This window comes from Manduca sexta, chromosome 1, assembly GCF_014839805.1.
Source record: "Manduca sexta isolate Smith_Timp_Sample1 chromosome 1, JHU_Msex_v1.0, whole genome shotgun sequence".
Classification (NCBI taxonomy): Eukaryota; Metazoa; Arthropoda; class Insecta; order Lepidoptera; family Sphingidae; genus Manduca; species Manduca sexta.
Genome location: NC_051115.1, coordinates 5,008,347 through 5,026,885, shown reverse-complemented (window position 1 = coordinate 5,026,885; position 18,539 = coordinate 5,008,347). Strand labels below are relative to the sequence as shown.

Sequence of the window (18,539 nt, the reverse complement as noted above, 5' to 3'; positions counted from 1 at the left end):
TATTGTTGTGAGCGAAAGTGGGGACGTGGTGGAGATATCGTGCTGTCCTTTTCTCACTCACGCAGCGTTATGGCCGGTGGTACTGTGACGTCACAATACACTATTACTGTAATTTGACAGCTTCCATTTCACCAAATTTGAAAGCTTTATAACTTATTTATTATTGCTTGCATTTTGAAAATTCTTTTTTCTATAGATTTTGGATGAAATACATTTTTATAAATGTATATAAAAAAATCGTTAAGTATTATATTTTTGTCGTCCTAAGTCAAGTTTGTAATGTGTGAAAACGAGTTATACTTAAAGGTTATATCTATATATAATGATCGATGGAATAGGTCGAATAATTAGCTAACACAGGGGTAAATTGTTGGGGGACTTTTTATTATTTTTTAGGTCTACTCTATAGTATTTTTTGTCGTATATTTTATTAGTTACAAGCATGAACTGTTGTGTATTTTTATACATATATCAGCCATGTATTATATACTGTCCCGTTGTTGCACGGGCCTCTTCTACTACTGACGGATTGGGCCTTAGATCACGCTGTAGTGTAGGTAGACTTCACACACCCTCAAAATTCCTACAGAGAACTTCCCAGATATGCAGGTTGTTCAATCTGATTATAAAATAAATTAAAATTTAATTTCTCTTTCCGCCAATAGATGGCGCTAGTTCAAATATAGATCGCGCTATGGTTTACAAGAATTAGACACTATAAGTATTTGTGAATATTTTTTTTTATTAAATTGGCTTATACGTTCCGGAATTTGAAGTTTTATATTTCCTTGGCTTTGTATACCCTCTGTACACAGGTTTAACCGCGATATAAGTCGTAAAATAGTTTCTGTTAATTGTTTTGTAATTTTAATTTATTCGTTATAACTTTTATATGAATGATGTTTCACACCTGTAATAAATGTGTAGACTTGCCCGTAACAGGAGCAATATAATTGACCATGTTTTGTTCATTAACTGTTGTGTGGCATTATTTAATTAATATACACACAAATGGCGATAGCCTAGTTGAGTGTGGAACGGACTGCCGAGACGAATGTCCGCAGGTTCAAATACCAAAAACATCTCTAACTTTTCTAAAGTAATGTGTGTATTTGTGAATTATCGCTTGCTTTAACTGTGAAGGAAAACATCGTGAGGAAACCTGCATACCTTAGAAATTGTCTATAGAAATTTTGAGGCTGTGAAGTCTGCCCGCACTACAGCGTGGTGGACTAATGCCTAATCCCTCTCAGTAGTAGAGGAGGCGGTGCAGTGGGACAGTATATAATACAGGGCTGATGATGATGATGTTGGAGATAGTTGACCCTGTGATGGCTATAGGGTACTTTCTATTCTAGAAATATATAGCGGGACTTTTAATCCGAGAAACTCATGCACGTGGGCGAAACCGCGAGCAAAAGCTAGTAGCATTATGTGCCTTATTAATTACATTAGGCTAATAGGTAACGGCCCTAGAGTGTTGTAATAAAGCCTAATTCACTTTGGCAGTTACAACGCTGTATGGCGTTTTTTATTATTTTTATACGAGCAAATCCATTGTCACAAACTTTTGTATTTATAATATTAGTAGGATATCTATATATATATAAAAATGAATCCCTATTTACCTTGGTCACGCCATCACGCGTGAACGGCTGGACCGATTTCACAATTTTTTTTGTTGTGTTTGTTATTGTCAGGAGAAGGTTCTTATGAAAGAAATAATTCAAAAAATTGCGCTGAAAATTAGAAAATTTAAGAAAACTTAACGAAAATATTAATTTTATATAACTGTCAATTGTTTGAAATAACTGTCAGCGATTGACAGAATGCGCGCTGCAAATTCATAGTTAAGACGGGACAACGTCTGTCGGGCCAACTAGTTTAAAATAAAATGCTTTATTGATCACGTAGGCAAACATAGTTATAAGTAAAGGTACATGAGAATATTAAATTATGACTTAAATTAAGTCGCTTATATAACTAGACATTTTATGTTGAACAAAACAAATGAAAGTGCAAAGTAAACAAAGAAGCAAGCTCGGGTTGGAAATAATTCTATATAAAAAACGAATCCCTATTTCCTCTTGGTCACGCCATCACGCGTCTATTTTTTTGTTGTGTTTGTTATTGTCAGGAGAAGGTTCTTATGAATGAAAAATTAAAAAAATTGGGCGGAAAATTAGAAAATTTAAGAAAACTTAACGAAAATATTAATTTTATATAACTGTCAATTGTTTGAAATAACTGTCAGCGATTGACAGAATGCGCGCTGCTAATTCATAGTTAAGACGGGACAACGTCTGTCGGGCCAACTAGTTTAAAATAAAATGCTTTATTGATCACGTAGGCGAACATAGTTGCGCTTATAAGTCAAGGTACATGAGAATATTTAATTATTACTTAAATAAAGTCGCTTATACAACTAGACATTTTATATTGGTCAAAACAAATGAAAGACTACAAAGTAAACAAAGAAGCAAGCTCGGGTTGGAAAGAATTTTTAATACAAAGATAAAGTCGGCTGTCTCTCAAGTTGTATCATAGAAATGAGTGACGCCTTTGTATTTTTTTGGGAACTGCCGCGGTTATCTCCGCGGATACCCTGCTAACACTGTACAAGCGATCCCCCGGCTTAGCAACCACGGCAGTCCCAATGAAGATTTGGTGGGCCTTACTGCTATCACTGAGGGTGCCAGCGGACAGTACGCTGGCAACCCGCAGCTATTCGGTCACGGGTAGGAAGAAGGGAGGGGATAGAGGGAAGGAAGAGGAAGGAGCACCTTTGTTAGGGTGGTTGGAAGGGAGAGGGAGGGGAGATGTTCGCGAACCCTTATAGACCTCAATGTGTATTTGGCAACCAAGAGGTATACACATTACACTATGTGCCTAGAGTCGCGGCATAATGTCCCCCGTGCATGAGCGTGCATTCGGACCAAGAATAGGGAACCGGCCTATGTTTGATTTTGTTCATTATTATATGAAATGGTTAATAATACGAAAAAGAAGCACTTCTGCGAAAACTGCATAAAAATTGGTTAAAAAATGGGCGAGTAATTCATATTTTAAATATTGTAACGTGCAGAAGTGGGCGCGAAGTGGGGATATCGCTTCATCTCTTTCTTTCGCACGCGTCGTAATTCCCAATGACGTCAAATGTGGGTATTTTGTCTCTTTTCTGTTTCTTGTTAATTACCCCTTCCACCAACATTCCAAGACTTATAACTTGTTGATTTTTTACTGGATTTTAATAATTCATTTTGTGTTATAATTAATATAACGTAAATATTTCATAATAGTAAAGAACAAAAATGAGTCCGGTACCCTATTGCCTCGGGGGGTCTTTGAATTATTCACGTCAATTGATGATATTTTTTTTATTTGGCCACAGGTCCGCATGATCTACGTGGACATCTTCCCGATAGAGGTTCGGCATTGCTTGGCACCGTGGATTGAAAGTCGCATATGGTAAGTTATATCTTAAGATCTGGGCAAAATATATGCTTTGCTTTAAACGGCAAATTACAGTACTATCTCGCGTATATTAATACGAATTATAAAAGATATTGGAGCGGAGTATGCTTAGTTGGGAGTCGAACGGACTGCCGAGACGAATGAGCGCAGGTTCAAAACCCAAACACACCTCTGACATTTTTAAAGTCATGTATGTTATCTGTGTTATCGCTTGCTTTTACGTAGAAGGGAAACATCGTGAGGAAACTTGCATACCTGAGAAATTCTCTATTAAGAATTTTCGAGGGTGTGTGAAGTCTACCAACCCGCACTAGGCCAGCGTGGTGGTCTAAGGCCTATTCCCTCTCAGTCGTAGAGGAGGCCCGTGCCCAACAGTGGGACAGTATACAATGCAGGGCGGATATTAAAATATTTTTAAATATTGTATTTTAAATATAAAATACAAAATACAGTAATTGACTATTTAAACAAAAAAAAGTAGTGTAGACATGACATATTTTGGAATTAAGTAAGTTTAAGGATTAGTACCCTTGACCGTCCCGATGTTTATGCTGTATCTGATGACACAGGGCTACGGAGCCGGAAGACCAGCAGCGCAACTTCGTCAACGAGCTGGTGCAGGAGATCCAGACCCATGCTGATCTGATGCTCTCCCCCGAGCTGTTCGTCACCAAGATGAAACTCCTGGACGCTGCAAAGAACTTCCATATACAGTACAGGTATGATTACATAATATACAGGGACATTTTGACATTGCGTTACTAAATGAAACCACATACTTATCTACTTGGAAATAACACTACAATAAGTTACTTGAGTCGTAGATGTATAATAAAAAAGTTTCGAACAAAATAAATATTAATAAAAAGTTATTTTAATTTTACGCGCCCTAATGCCACTACTACTCTAAGAGAATTCGTCGCAGCAACATCATACTTTCAGTCAGAAATACATCACACACCATATTCACATTAAACTACAAAATGATAAAGAAATTAGAATACTAAAACCAACATTTTTGGTGAAAATGTTAGTTATTAATGTATGATTTTTGACACAATGTCAGCAAAGGTGAAGACGAGTATGTGGTTTCATTTAGTAACGCAATGTCAAAATGACCCTGTATAGGTAGAATTACAAAACTTTATCGAAACACTGTTAGTGATGAGAGACAGACGTATCAAATAGCACCCCCCCTCCCCTCCACTGACCAACCAAGAACATAGACACCATTTAGAGACACCGTCTCCCTTATAACTCGATGGTAAATATATCCCCCGAATACGAATCATTTGACTAGATTTTTTTTTATTTATTTATTTCCACATACAACTATTTTATAGGTAATACCCAATACAATAGCGTAAATATACAGGTATGAGGAAATTACGTATCAAATAGTGGAAAGTGCTACTGCAAACTGTGACGTCACAGAGTGTCACCGGCCGTAAAGCTGCGTGCGTAAAAAAGAGATAGCGCGATATCACGACGCCCCCACTTTTGAACACAATATTTTAAATATGAATAAATGCTTGATTAACCAATTTAGATTCTGATTTTACAGAAGAATATATTTTTCGTATTATTTTCTGTAACGTATACAATAATGTACGTAATCAAACGTAGGAAACTACTTTATTACATACTACCTGATACTCCATTGAATTTCTCACTCTTAGGAACCAATACATCGGCTACACTGTCCTTGAAACTAAAATAACCGCCACTGTCAATACAAAATGTCATAAGCAACTGTCATTTTGCCACTTTTTTTTAATCCATTGCCGTTCTTCCGTACAGCCACGCGCCGCACGAGCTGTACGCGTACATGCGCCGTTGCCTCGCGATGGAGATGGAAGTGATCCAGGCCGCCATGGGCACTCAGTACGTCGCCCAGCCGCAGACGGAGAGGAAATACAGCGAGGTATGTAGCACAGCGTAGGAAGTGAGTGAGAGACGAAGGTCCAGTAGGATCTACTTCGAGAAACGAACTTCGGATTTAACTCTACTACCAAATTACTTCGGATCCGTCACCGTTCTGAAGCTTACTTTAGTGATCAATTTTCCGTATATTTTCGAGAAAGCTGTGGAACGTTATCCGCGCAGACGGTTTTAAAAAGGGATGATATAAGTTCTTACAAATTCCATGTCTGAAATATCGCGATGAACGGATCGGATCCGTAACACTTCGTAGTAACCAAACGTATCCGTCATCCGAAACTACGGGTTTCGTTTTTCGAAGTAGACCCTCTGATGACGCATTTGATTTGACTTTACCATTGCTGGGGGAAGTAGAGGTACTACGACACTTCACCATGTCTCTTCACTGGTAGGTCTCTCATATGTGAGAGTCCACCTGGGTAGGTGACACCGCAATGTCTATTTTCACCAAGCAGTGTGTAGTCACTGTTGTGTTCAGGTTTGAAGGACATTGTAGTTTAACTAATGGACATAAGACTTAACATCTCATGTCTCAGGATGAACCGAATTGAGAACCTCCTCGTTGTTTGAAGTCGGTTAAAAAAAAGAAGGAGTGGATATAAATATATTATATTAAACACCAATCACGAGTTCTGAGGTAGCGAACAATAAAAAAAAAAACAGCAACCGAATTGAATACCTCCTCCTTTTTAAGAAGTCGGTTAAGAAACGAAGGTGGGGGGGGGGGGGCTACAATAACCTCCTCCTTTCTTTGAAATCGGTTAAAAAAGAAGGGGGGATACAAATATAATATTAAACTCCATCCTCTGTTCCAGCTCATCACAGGCCTTCAGACCGTTCGCCAGAAGGTGAACATGGCCGCCGAGGAGATCCGCAGCCTGCAAGCGAACATAGAGTCCTTCTCGCTGCAATACCACGAGTGCTTGAAGAACAAAGGTGAGCGTTGGACTTTTGGAGGCAAGGGTCAAAGTTTGGGGGTTAAATGTTTTATTTATTTACCTATTAACACTTAAAGCAACGGAATGTTTGCCGGCAAACATGACAGCTGCATGACATTACGCGTGTCACGGAAAAATAACCTTATTATGTGGTATATAAGGTTATATTCCCGTGACACACGTAAATGTCAATGTAGCTGTCATGATTGCCGGCAAACATTGAGATGCTTCCCGGGTTAATACATTTTTTTACGGCATAGACGCCGTTCAAGTGTTACGTAACGCAATTTGGAGGGGAGGGGGGGTCTTGTAACACGTTACGGTGCGTTACAGGCGCGGGGGGGTTCGTACAAAGCGTTATGTAACATTGTATTTTTTATTTTAAAACAATAACAAAAGTATTTTAGCGACTTCCCGGTATTATGCGTAAAATAATTGTGAATATTAGAAAATAATTGTAACTTACAATTACATAACTTTTTGAGGCGGGGGGGGGGGCGTACATATAAACGTTACGGCGCGTTACATGCGGGGGTGGGGGGGTCAAAAATCTTCAAAAATTGCGTTACGTAATACTTGAACGGCCCCATAGTGACCCCACTGCATCTGATGGTAAGTGAAGTCCAATAGAATGTCGACTGATGAGAGATGATTACCCCTCGACAGTCGACACAATTATGCCGGCCTGGTAGAACCGGATGTACACAGACTGATCCCGGATCACTAACGTGGTCCACTATGGCGGTTTATTAAGAAAAACAAACACACATCACGGATTTATCTCCGAAGGGGTATGCAGAGGAGCATCCAGAGCACTTTTCGCCAAGTGTTCCGTCACATGATGTGATATAGCGAGCCTAACATCGGGCACAAATTCCAAACTCCAAGCTGATACTGAGCACAAATACCCAAATATCACTGCTCGGAATTCAAACCCAGCACCTCAGACTGCCGCACTGCGTATGCAGTACAACTAAGCCAGGCAGTCACAGTACATCGAATGACCCTGTCTATATTGATGATCCTTCCAGGCCACATGAACTACCTTCAGCAGTCGATGACGAACGAGCGCCGTGACCTCGTCGCTTGCCTGCGGGGACAGATCGAGGACACGGAGAGGAAACTCAACGCGTTTGTAAGTCATTTACTGGACATGTTAATAGATGCAACTTTATTTCACTTAGAGCCCCCCCCCCCCTGCCTTCTCTCCCTCCTTCCCCTTCGGCAATTCTTGTGCGCTCAGTCTCCACATTCCAGTCCGCACGGGGGACATTTGTCTCGGCTCTAGGAATACAGTTCAATGTGTATACCTCATGGGTGTACCTGCATATTGGGGCCTATGAGGGCTTGCGAACAATTCCTGGCCTTCCACCCTTTTCCCATTCTTAATAAAAATAATAATAATATGAGCCCTGTATTATATACTGTCCCACTGTTGGGCACAGGCCTCCTCTACTAATGAGAGGGATTAGGCCTTAGTCCACCACGCTGTAGTGCGGGTAGACTTCACACACCTTCGAAATTCCTATGGAGAACTTCTCAGATGTGCAGGTTTCCTTACAATGTTTTCCTTCACCGTTAAAGCGAACGATAAATTCACAAAGAATACACACATGATTTTAGAAAAGTCAGAGGTATGTGCCCTTGGGATTTAAACCTGCGGACATATAATCTAAATTATATTGACCGAGATCTATGACAAAATATGAAATGAAAATATTATGTTTGTAAATGTAGGCGTATGCACGCTGTACACCGTTTCATTATTTTTTATAATTTTTTTAGTATTATTGTTTTTTTTCGTAAATTTTTAGTTATTGTTAAATACTTTTATGTGGATTTTCTCCGCACTTTTACGGTGATGTGCGTGTATTAGCTTATATAATTAATCAGACTTTGTATAGAAAAGACTTATTAAAAAATATATATATTTAATAACAATATTATAAAAGAATGGACAATTGATGACAAAAAATAAAGCCCGGAGTTTCTTTCTGCCTTTCTTCTTCTGGTAGTCATCGCTTAGGTAGTTAGTGAAAGGCTGGTAGGTTAGCTAGGTTAGGGCTTTTATTGTCCTCACCGATGAGGATCACGACGCGTTTCTCCGTTATTGCTTATTCAAAAATACATATATACATCATTTTATTTCATCTTCCCTGCCAGCCCGAGCTGGCTTCTTTGTTTACTAAGTATATTTTTCATTTATTTTATTTTCAATATAAATTGTCTTTTTTTATATAAGCTAATTTAATTAAGTAATAATTAAATATTCTCATGTACCTTGACTTATCATAAGTGTAACCATGTTCGCCTACGTGATGAATAAAGCATTTTTATTTATTCGTCTTGGCAGTCCGTTCCACACCCAACTAAGCTATCGCCGCTTGTTCCCATCCTTAGAAGGTCCCTTATCCTTCTCCCACACTTCCTTCCAAGCTATCTCCCAACTTTCCTCCAGGTTTTGCAGATGCTAAGCCGGGGGCTTCCAGTATTCCATTCGCAGGTTTCCTCCGATGATGATTGTAGTTCGATACCTAAAAAAAAACTTAATTAACCTCTTTAAAGTGCAATATCATCTCTGATATATCACATGCTTGATAATTTTTATACGACCCTTCTTCTCGGCAGTCCGTTCCAGGCCCAACTAGGCTATCGCTGTTTCTCATATAAAAAGAACTTATAAAACTCAAAAGCTAAATATAAATAACCAAGTCTATATCGGGTATATCATTCAATAGCTATTAAAAGGAATAGCTCATATTTTTTAGGTCGATTCAATCATTTTTTTTTTATATCATATAGTGACCTCACTGCACCTGATGGTGAGTGGAGTGGGGTCCAATAGAATGTCGACTGACGAGAGATGATTACCCCTGGACACCATTGTGCCAAGACCCAGATATACACAAGCTCATCCCGGAATGCGACCTACGACTGCCAATATGGCGGGTTTCATATGAAATGTCATTAAATTTGTCTCAGAATGTGGGTGTATTATTGTTTGTTACAGGTAGCCCAAATAAGCCAGTCGCAGATCGAGCTGGTGGACCACATGAAGGACAACATCGCGATGCTGCGACAACTGCAAAGCCAAGTCTTGGATGACGAGCTTATCAAGTAAGTACCGGCATAGTGGACCTTTATCCTGCTTAAACCTTACTGGTGGTAGGATGTATTTTATATCCGCCCAGATTTCCCGCCCTCACACTACAACTCCTGTGAGGATCAGCAGTGGCACGCATGACACCGAGCGATGAAGCTCAAGTCTCAGGGAACACTTGTCATTATCCCGCAACGAAATTAATCAAACAGAAAGATAGGGAGGTGGAAATATTGATTGTCCACTTCCATAGCAAAGCGGGAGACAATAATGAACTAAGGAGGCGTTATATCCTCAAGGATAGGGACGTTTACAACTAGATAAGCCAGTTGTAAAGCGCCATGAATAAAATTATTCGCCCGGATAGCGACCTTACACAAGGTGTTAAAACCCGCCATAGTGGCCCACGTATGTCGCGTTCCGGGATCAGCCTGTGTATATCCAGTTCCAACATAATTGTGTCGACTGAGGGATAATCATCTCTCGTCAGTCGACGTTCTATTGGACCAAACTTACCATCAGGTGCAGTGGGGTCGAAATGCTGTGTACGTATAAAAAAAATAGATCAGTTGTCGCGAACAAAAAATCTGTCAAAAGTAACTACTGCATAGAAAGTGCAACACACGTACGTGTCATTATGAAAACACACATAAACAAATCTTAAACAATTGTCTGTTTAACGCACACTACAACAGTGATTATAAACGTGCGCACGAGCATTGACTCTTGTATTTTGTTAGGATCAGATGTTAGGCGATATCTGCGATATGATAGCGTATACTTAAAGATCATTACATCCAATAGATGGAAACGCGAACAACAGCTCAGCGGCAACGGCGTTCCGATGCAGTCCAACCTGAACACCATCCAGGAGTGGTGCGAACTCCTCGCGGACCTCATCTGGAGTACTCGCCAGCAAGTCAACAACGTGACGCGCATCAACACCAAGACTATAGTGGAACTCCGGCAGCCCCACCTCGCCGAGATGCTTGATGATATGAGCAAGCAGGTATGCATTTTCCCTCCAAAAACAAAGAAGTGAGTTGGCCGGTCGAAAAATCAATAAAAGTGAGTTTAGTGAGTTGGCCAAAACACAAAGTGAGTTAGTCGGTCGAATAGTGAGTTGTTCGGTCGAATAGTGAGTTAATCGGTCGAAAGTGAGTTAGTCGGTCGAATAGCGAGTTAGTCGGTCGAGTAGTAAGTTGTTCGGTCGAATAGTGAGTTATTCGCTCGGTAAGTGAGTAGTTAGATCGATTAATAAGGCGATCGTTCAGTAAGTAAGTTATTAGAATTTGAGATGATTTTTATTAGTTACTACTCGCGGAGTTCAAAAGGAAAACTCGCTAGCAAGTCAAAGACGTGTCGTGACACCAAGGTAATAGTGGAGCTACGACAGTCGATCCTTGCTTAGACACTCTAAATGATTAAATAGGTACGCAGTTTCTTCACGAAACCAAAGAAAATAGTTTATTAGGGTTGTGCACCTGTGGCGTCGGTTTGTGAGTAGATCGGTCAGATTAGTGAGATGTTTAGTCCGATTAGTGGATTAGTCGGTAGAATAGTGAGTTTTCCGATCGTTTAGTGCAGTGGTTCTCAAACTTTGTAAATGACGCAACCCTTTTGGGAAGCAAAATACTTGATGGAACCCTACAATAAAACAATTTTTTTATAAGTGTATTTTTCATTAATCAGCATAATAAAAGTACAATGTAACAGTTACTAATTATTATTGAGAAAGGTGTTTTGATTTTTTTTTCTAAATTCTTGCGGAACCCCGACAGAGGTATCACGGAACCTTAGGGTTCCGCGGAACACACTTAGAGTATAGCTGGTTTAGTGAGTTATCCAATCGATTAATGAGTTGTTCGATCGCTCAGTGAACTGTTAGAATTTTTGTTGATTTTTATTAAATTACTTAATGATGTTTATTTATTTATCACGTAGGCGAACATAGTTGCGGTTATGATAAATCAAGGGACATGAGAATATTTAATTATTATTTAAATAAAGTGGCTTATATAACTAAAGACATTTTATGTTGGACATAAAATAAATTAAAGACTACAAAGTAAATAAAGAAGTCATCTCGGGCTGGCAGAAAAGAAAGTTTTGATGATTTCTTTGTGTTTTATTTTGATATAAGCATTGACGTATATTCTATAGACACGAACGTCCATATAAACTATTTGTTCAAAATCACTAAAATGGCAACCAAAACGTCACTGTTATAACCTATTTATTCACTTGAACAACAAATTTTTTTGACATATTTGACTAATATTTTATATTCAAATCCACATTTACACTTAGACTCGAGTTCTTATATCATGAGCGTCACTCCGTACACAACCACAAGCTGTCAATATTGACCATACTAAAGTCAGTTTGAATGGATTGCAGTTCAATTCAGTTGAACAAAGTGAGTGTACGGAACGCCAAATCTAGTTCATAGTACATATATATCTATGAGTATAAGCGTATATAAGGATGCTGATTAAGTCATTCGTTCGAGATGCAGCCGTTAAGTGAATTTTTGTTTCAGGTGACTGGTCTTCTGTCCACGCTGGTGACTTCTACTTTCGTGATTGAGAAGCAACCTCCTCAAGTCATGAAGACCAATACACGGTGAGTGATATTTATAGTAAAAAAGTTTTTTTTTATCTAAATTTTGTCACAACACTAGCTTTTCCTTGCGGCTTTGCCCGAGTGAAGTTTTTTCATATACAAAAGACTTTACTAAGTTTTTTTTTGTTCTTTGTACGATCGCGACTGCACTACTGTATGACTGCAGTGATGAGGTCTTGGGTTCGATCCCCAGGTCGGGCAGTGATATTGGGTATTTATAATCAGTATCAGGTCGGAGACTTGAATTTTTGCCAAATATGGCGATAGGACGCAGGCCGCTTCCAATAAGTCGACCTGGAAATCTGGGGGAGGCACATGTGGACATCATGCGGCTGATGATGATAATGATGATGATGATGTTGGTAATAATTAGGATGGTGATGATGAAAATGACGATAATGATGATAATTGATTGTGATGATGTTGGTAATGATTGTGATGATGTTGGTAATGATGATAATAATGATAATGATACTGATGATGATGGCAATAGGCTCGCCACTTACTCCAGTGGACAGAATGCGCACGGCGGAAAGTAGGTGCGCCAGATACCCTTCTATCTACCTACTCACTCATTCTCACTCTCGCCTACCCTTTCGGCTATAAAAGGCGTGAGTGTATTACCGCGTAATGATTTTCGGAAACTGTCTTAGTTTTTGATATTTCTCTATAGATTCGTGAGTGTGTTGTAAAGATTTTTGGAAACTGTCTTAGTTTTGATATTTTTCCACAGATTCACCGCGACGGTTCGTCTCCTCGTCGGCGGGCAGCTGAACGTCTACATGACGCCACCAAGAGTCAGCGTGAGTATTTACAACTACCCTCAATCCAACAATCTTGGTCGACTCTGAGTACGTAACAGGAATTTGACGACGGCCTGATGGTAATCCTATGATTTATTACGCGCAAAATAATTGCTGTGATCTCTTAACCCTTCGACAATCGAGACAATTATTTAAATACAATTGACAACATTTCAATATGTAAACGTGCTTAAAACAAAAATATCGTTTCTTAATTTTTCTACTCAGAGTTCGACTATGTATTTTTTATATTTTTTTGATATTTAATTTCGAAGAAAAAAATTAAATACCGAAAAATACTTGATGACGTCATACATACGGTTGAATAAAGTTGTTCCTTGGTGCACCTTACTATTTCTTTAAAAAACTAATTACTGTCATTCGTTAATGTCAAATGTCACTGTTACAATAGGTCCGTCACAGCTGACACTTTCAAAGAGCGAGAGAGAAAAAAAAAAATGTCACTTCGCTTCTTTTTTACTGCAAAGCAAAGGTCCTTACGTCTTGAGCCGTATATGTGACGTCATTTGGTGCTTACGTCGTTTTAGAATAAAACAAAATTTAAAGTGAAAATAATGAATGAAAAATATGTGTTTTGAAAAAAAAATATGGGTCTCTTAATTTTAGATCTACTCTCATAAAATATAAATATTTGAGTGTGTTGAAAAAATTTAATGTTGAAAATTATGTTAAATTCTTAAGTAAGTTTTTTTGCTTTCCAGGTCGTAATAATATCCGAACAGCAAGCTCAATTGCTACTCAAGAGCGAGACGCAGGCCGGCAAAGGGAAGCAACCAGTTGAATGTGGCGACATCTTGAACAACACCGGCACCATGGAGTACCAGCCGACCAGCCGCCAGCTCAGCGTGAGCTTCAGGTGAGGTGTTTGATGAGTTTGGTGAAATTGTCGAGTTTGGTGAAGTTGTCGAGTTTGGTGATGTCGAGTTTGGTAAAGTTGGTGAGTTTAGTGATGTTGTCGAGTTTATTGATGTTGTCGAGTTTGGTGATATTGGATATTAAATTGGAATTGATTTTAATTGAGTTAAGATGTTGAAAAGTGTTAGTGTAAATGATATATGGTAATTTTGCTTTAGTTTGATAAATTTGGTATTATTGATGTCATTGGAATTCTGGAAATAATTAACATTATGATCATATTTTTGTAGTCCGCAAACCTTGTACTCAAAGTTTTGAAATAAAACTATTTACGGATTACGAGCACTGCATTTCGCCCCTTGACCATGAAGGCTCTAGTCTTCGAAACGTCAGAAGAAATTATAATATAAATAATTAAGATAAAATTCGAAAAATAGTTTTATATCAATGTCTAACATTCGCGTAAACATAAGAAATCATTGTTCTCTAAGTGTTACTTACTGATTACTGGTGGTAGGTCTCTCATATGTGAGTCCGCCTGGGTAGGTACCACCGCATTGTCTATTTCTGCCGCCAGTGTGTAGTCACTGTTGTGTTCCGGTTTGAACATTGTAGCCAGTGTAGCTACTACACATAATATACATCTCATGTCTCAGACGAGCGCAGTGGAATACCAAACACTTTGTAATTCAAGGTGTTGGTGTTTCTACTGTTTATAGGTATCGCTTACCATCAGAACGGCAAGCTCGTCTCGTCATTCAAAGCAATAAAAATATATTACTAAGTATAATGTATTCCTACAGGAACATGCAGTTGCGGAAAATCAAGCGCGCCGAGAAAAAAGGAACGGAGAGTGTGATGGACGAAAAATTAACCTTGCTGTTCCAATCTCAATTCAATGTGGGGGGCGGAGAGCTCGTTTTTCAGGTGAGTTGTCGGAGGGGGGGAGGTCCGTTGGTACTTAGCATTACTATTGATACTTAGCATTACTATTGATACTTTTAGTGGCGTTAAGGTAGACGCCGCTGTAGAGGAACAGATGGTTGCGTTCCTTTATGGAAGGGGAAGATCTCCAGTCAGGCAGATGATCGGCCGCGGCTCCTCCGACGATTATTCGGAGGTGGTATACAGGGTAATTTTGACATCGCGTTACTAAATGAAACCACATAGTTATCAACTTGGAAATAACACTTTACAATAAGTTACTTGAGCCGTAGATGTAAAATTAAAAAAGTGTAACTAACAAAATAAATATTAATAAAACGTTATTTTAATTTTACGCGCCCTAATGCCACTACTACTACTCTAAGAGGATTCGTCGCAGCGGCAACATCAAACTTTCAGTCAGAATTACACTCACGCAAAATGATCAAAAAATCTGAAAACTAAAACCAGGATTTTTGGTGAAAATATTCGTTATTAGTGTATGATTTTTGGCACAATGTCAGTAAAGGTGAAGACGAGTATGTGGTTTCATTTAATAACGCAATGTCAAAATGACCCTGTATATGCATCGCGTCGCTCAAATTTTACAATCGCAATCCAGGATCGTCTATCGCCATCTAGCGTGATTGCTATGCGATAAATCACTACAGTTGTATCAATAGGTCTTCTCGTAGTTCCATTGATGTTGACGAGATGGCGGTGTATACTAATTTTACCGCCACAAGTTTATAAGTAATGCATAACATTTATTTCGTTTTCAAGGTGTGGACTCTATCCCTGCCCGTGGTTGTGATTGTCCACGGCAACCAGGAGCCCCACGGCTGGGCCACAGTTACCTGGGACAACGCGTTCAGTCCCCCAGGACGCGTGCCTTTCGCCGTTCCCGATAAGGTAATCTATTTATTTACTAGTTGGCCCGAGAGACGTTGTCCCGTCTTAACTATGAATTTGCAGCGCGCATTCTGTCAATCGCTGACAGTTTTTTCAAACAATTGACAGTTATATAAAATTAATATTCTCGTTAAGTTTTCTTAAATTTTGTAATTTTCCGCGCTATTTTTTTATTTTTTGAATTTTTTCTTTCATAAGAACCTTCTCCTGACAACAACAAAAAAAGTAAACAGTGAAATCGGTCCAGCCGTTCACGCGTGATGGCGTGACCAAGGGAAATAGGGATTCGTTTTTATATATATAGATTTATTTACACTTTCTTGACCAAAGACATAGATCATGGAATAAGATAATAGAAAAAAGTACAAATGGCGGTCTTATAAGGCAATCTCTTACAGACAACCATGGGATGGATATAAGGGAATAATATTGGGCAGCATGAAGTGTACAAAGTATATTAATATGATAAGTTTTAAACGAGAAAAAATATATACAAATGTTATACATATGAATACATACAAATATGGGATAAATACATCACTACATAGTATAAAACAAAGTCGCTTTCTCTGTCCCTTTTTGTATGCTTAAATCTTTAAAACTACGCAACGGATTTTGATGCGGTTTTTTTAATAGATAGAGTGATTCAAGAGGAAGGTTTATATGTAAAATAACATCCATTAAATAGTGGAGAAATACTGTTATTTTGTTATGTTATACCCGCGCGAAGCCGGGGCGGGTCGCTAGTACATAATATAACGATACATATCAAGTAAGTCGGAACCAAACTCAGAAAACTCCTTCAAGCGGGCGAAGCCGCGAGCAAAAGCTAGTATTATTATAATATATCATTGTCTATGATCAGGTCACCTGGGGCCAGCTCGCCGAGACGCTGAGCATCAAGTTCAGCTCGGCTACTGGTGGAAGCCTTTCTGAGGACAACCTCCGATTCCTCGCCGAGAAGATATTCAGGTAAGCATTTTGAATTAAAATTGGTCTGGGGTCGAGATTTGGAAAAATTAGGTATACACGACACGATTATTCAATACGATATTACGAGTTAAGATTGTAGAAGTTTTTTTTGTAACATGTACCCGATCGGAGCGTTTGTAATGATTATCCGATCATACGACACGACCTTGAGACACGATTATTCAAGATTACTGTATATGTAAAAGATTAGAAATTTATAAACGATCATTCGATACCAGTATATAAAATATTATTCAAGCGACCCGATCGTACGACACGATCCGACTATACGACACGACCATCCGATACGATTTTGTACTAACATCATTATTACCATACGGTATGAATCCGACCCGACCATCCGACACGATCATCCGATACGATCCTGACACGTTTTTTGCATTAACACCATTATTACCATACGATATGATCCCGACACGACCGTCCGACACGATTCTTTCACTGACACTCGTATTACCATACGATGTTACACCGACCCGACCACCCGACACGACACCGACACGACCGTCCGACACGATTTGTCGTATCAAAATCAATCGTCACAGAAAACCTTCAATAGTTTGAGTGAAGTATATCCACCAGGACGAGCCTGCCGCTGAACACGATCGAGCTGAACTCTATGGCGGTCAGCTGGACCCAGTTCTGCAAGGACGCGCTGCCGGACCGCAACTTCACTTTCTGGGAGTGGTTCTACATGGTGGTGAAGGTCACCAGGGACTATCTACGCGCGCTGTGGTGTGACCAGTAAGTCGACCTTATTATGTAGTATATAAGGTTATATTCCCGTGACACACGTAAATATCAATGTAGCTGTCATGTTTGCCGGCAAACATTCCGATGCTTCATGGATTAAACCAACTTTTATTTCAGACTAGCTTTTGCCCGTGGCTTCGCTCGCGTTATAAAGATTTTACGGGCTATATTTTTCTGTTATAAAAGTCTCGGTATATGAGCAATGTTCTTCTCAGGGTCTCAAACTATCTCCATACCAAATTTCATCTTAATACGTTGGGTAGTTTTTGAGTTTAACACGTTCAGGCAGACAGATGCAGCGGGGGACTTTGTTTTATAATATATTTTTGTAGAACTTTTTAAGAGGAACAATCCCGTCATACATCATTGTTGCATAACTTTAACCGTTTACGCAGCGCACGCAACGGAAGCTCTCAAAACTAATAAATTTTCCGTTTTTGCAATATTTTTTATTACTTCTCTGCTTCTATTGGTCATATCGTGATGATATATAGCCTATAGCACTCCATAAACAAAGGGCTATCCAACACAAAAATATTTTTTCAATTCGAACCGATGGTTCCTGAGATTAGCCATTACTGTTCCGCTCCTATTGGTCATAGCGTGATGATATATAGCTTATAACCTTTATCTATAAAAGGACTATCCAACACTGAAATAATTTTTCAATTCGAACCAGTAGTTCTTGATATTAGCGCGTTCAAACAAACAAACTCTTCAGCTTTATACAATAGTATAGATTGGCCACAAAGACGTCCAGACATGGTGCTCCGAGCCACAAGGTTAATTCATTTACGTAGAAACGCAAATGTAATATTTATATCTATACATATTATAAAACAAAGTCCCCTTTTCTGTCTGTATAACAGATTTTTTGGTAAAATATATAGCGGGACTTTTATCCCGGAAAACTCCTTCACGAGGACAGCTGTAAGCAAAAGACAGTTAAATCTAAAAACAAGTACGACTACCTAGCTAAGATTCTGGGTTCGAATCCCGAGTCGGCCTGGAATTATTGTGACTGGGTTTTCCATCATAAAAATTACTCAGTCGCAGTTCGGAGTCAGGAAGTCGGTGTGATACCCCCGAGCCTCGGCACGTAAAGCCGTTGGTCCTGATCTCTCTCCGGTCACGTCTCACCGGACTATGAGAAGGAACAGAGAGTGCTTGTGTATTGCACACACTCGTGCACTATAATAT

At 39.1% G+C, this 18,539-nt stretch overlaps 1 protein-coding gene across 6 annotated transcripts in view; it reads left to right on the top strand.

Annotated features, from left to right (window-relative positions):
* LOC115451759 (signal transducer and activator of transcription 5B) overlaps positions 1–18,539 on the top strand; it is a 67,867-nt gene that overhangs the window by 16,141 nt on the left and 33,187 nt on the right. For 4 of the 6 annotated variants that reach the window (XM_037436412.1, XM_037436415.1, XM_037436419.1 and 1 more), the window contains exons 4-17: positions 3,392–3,468; positions 4,044–4,193; positions 5,275–5,398; positions 6,231–6,351; positions 7,385–7,488; positions 9,364–9,470; positions 10,258–10,462; positions 11,996–12,078; positions 12,812–12,881; positions 13,604–13,758; positions 14,561–14,684; positions 15,465–15,593; positions 16,459–16,565; positions 17,157–17,330. In XM_037436412.1, coding sequence (XP_037292309.1) covers positions 3,392–3,468; positions 4,044–4,193; positions 5,275–5,398; positions 6,231–6,351; positions 7,385–7,488; positions 9,364–9,470; positions 10,258–10,462; positions 11,996–12,078; positions 12,812–12,881; positions 13,604–13,758; positions 14,561–14,684; positions 15,465–15,593; positions 16,459–16,565; positions 17,157–17,330 — 1,730 coding nt within the window. The remainder of the gene's footprint in view (positions 1–3,391; positions 3,469–4,043; positions 4,194–5,274; positions 5,399–6,230; positions 6,352–7,384; positions 7,489–9,363; positions 9,471–10,257; positions 10,463–11,995; positions 12,079–12,811; positions 12,882–13,603; positions 13,759–14,560; positions 14,685–15,464; positions 15,594–16,458; positions 16,566–17,156; positions 17,331–18,539) is intronic. The other 2 variants (XM_037436417.1, XM_037436423.1) reach the window with 1 other exon arrangement.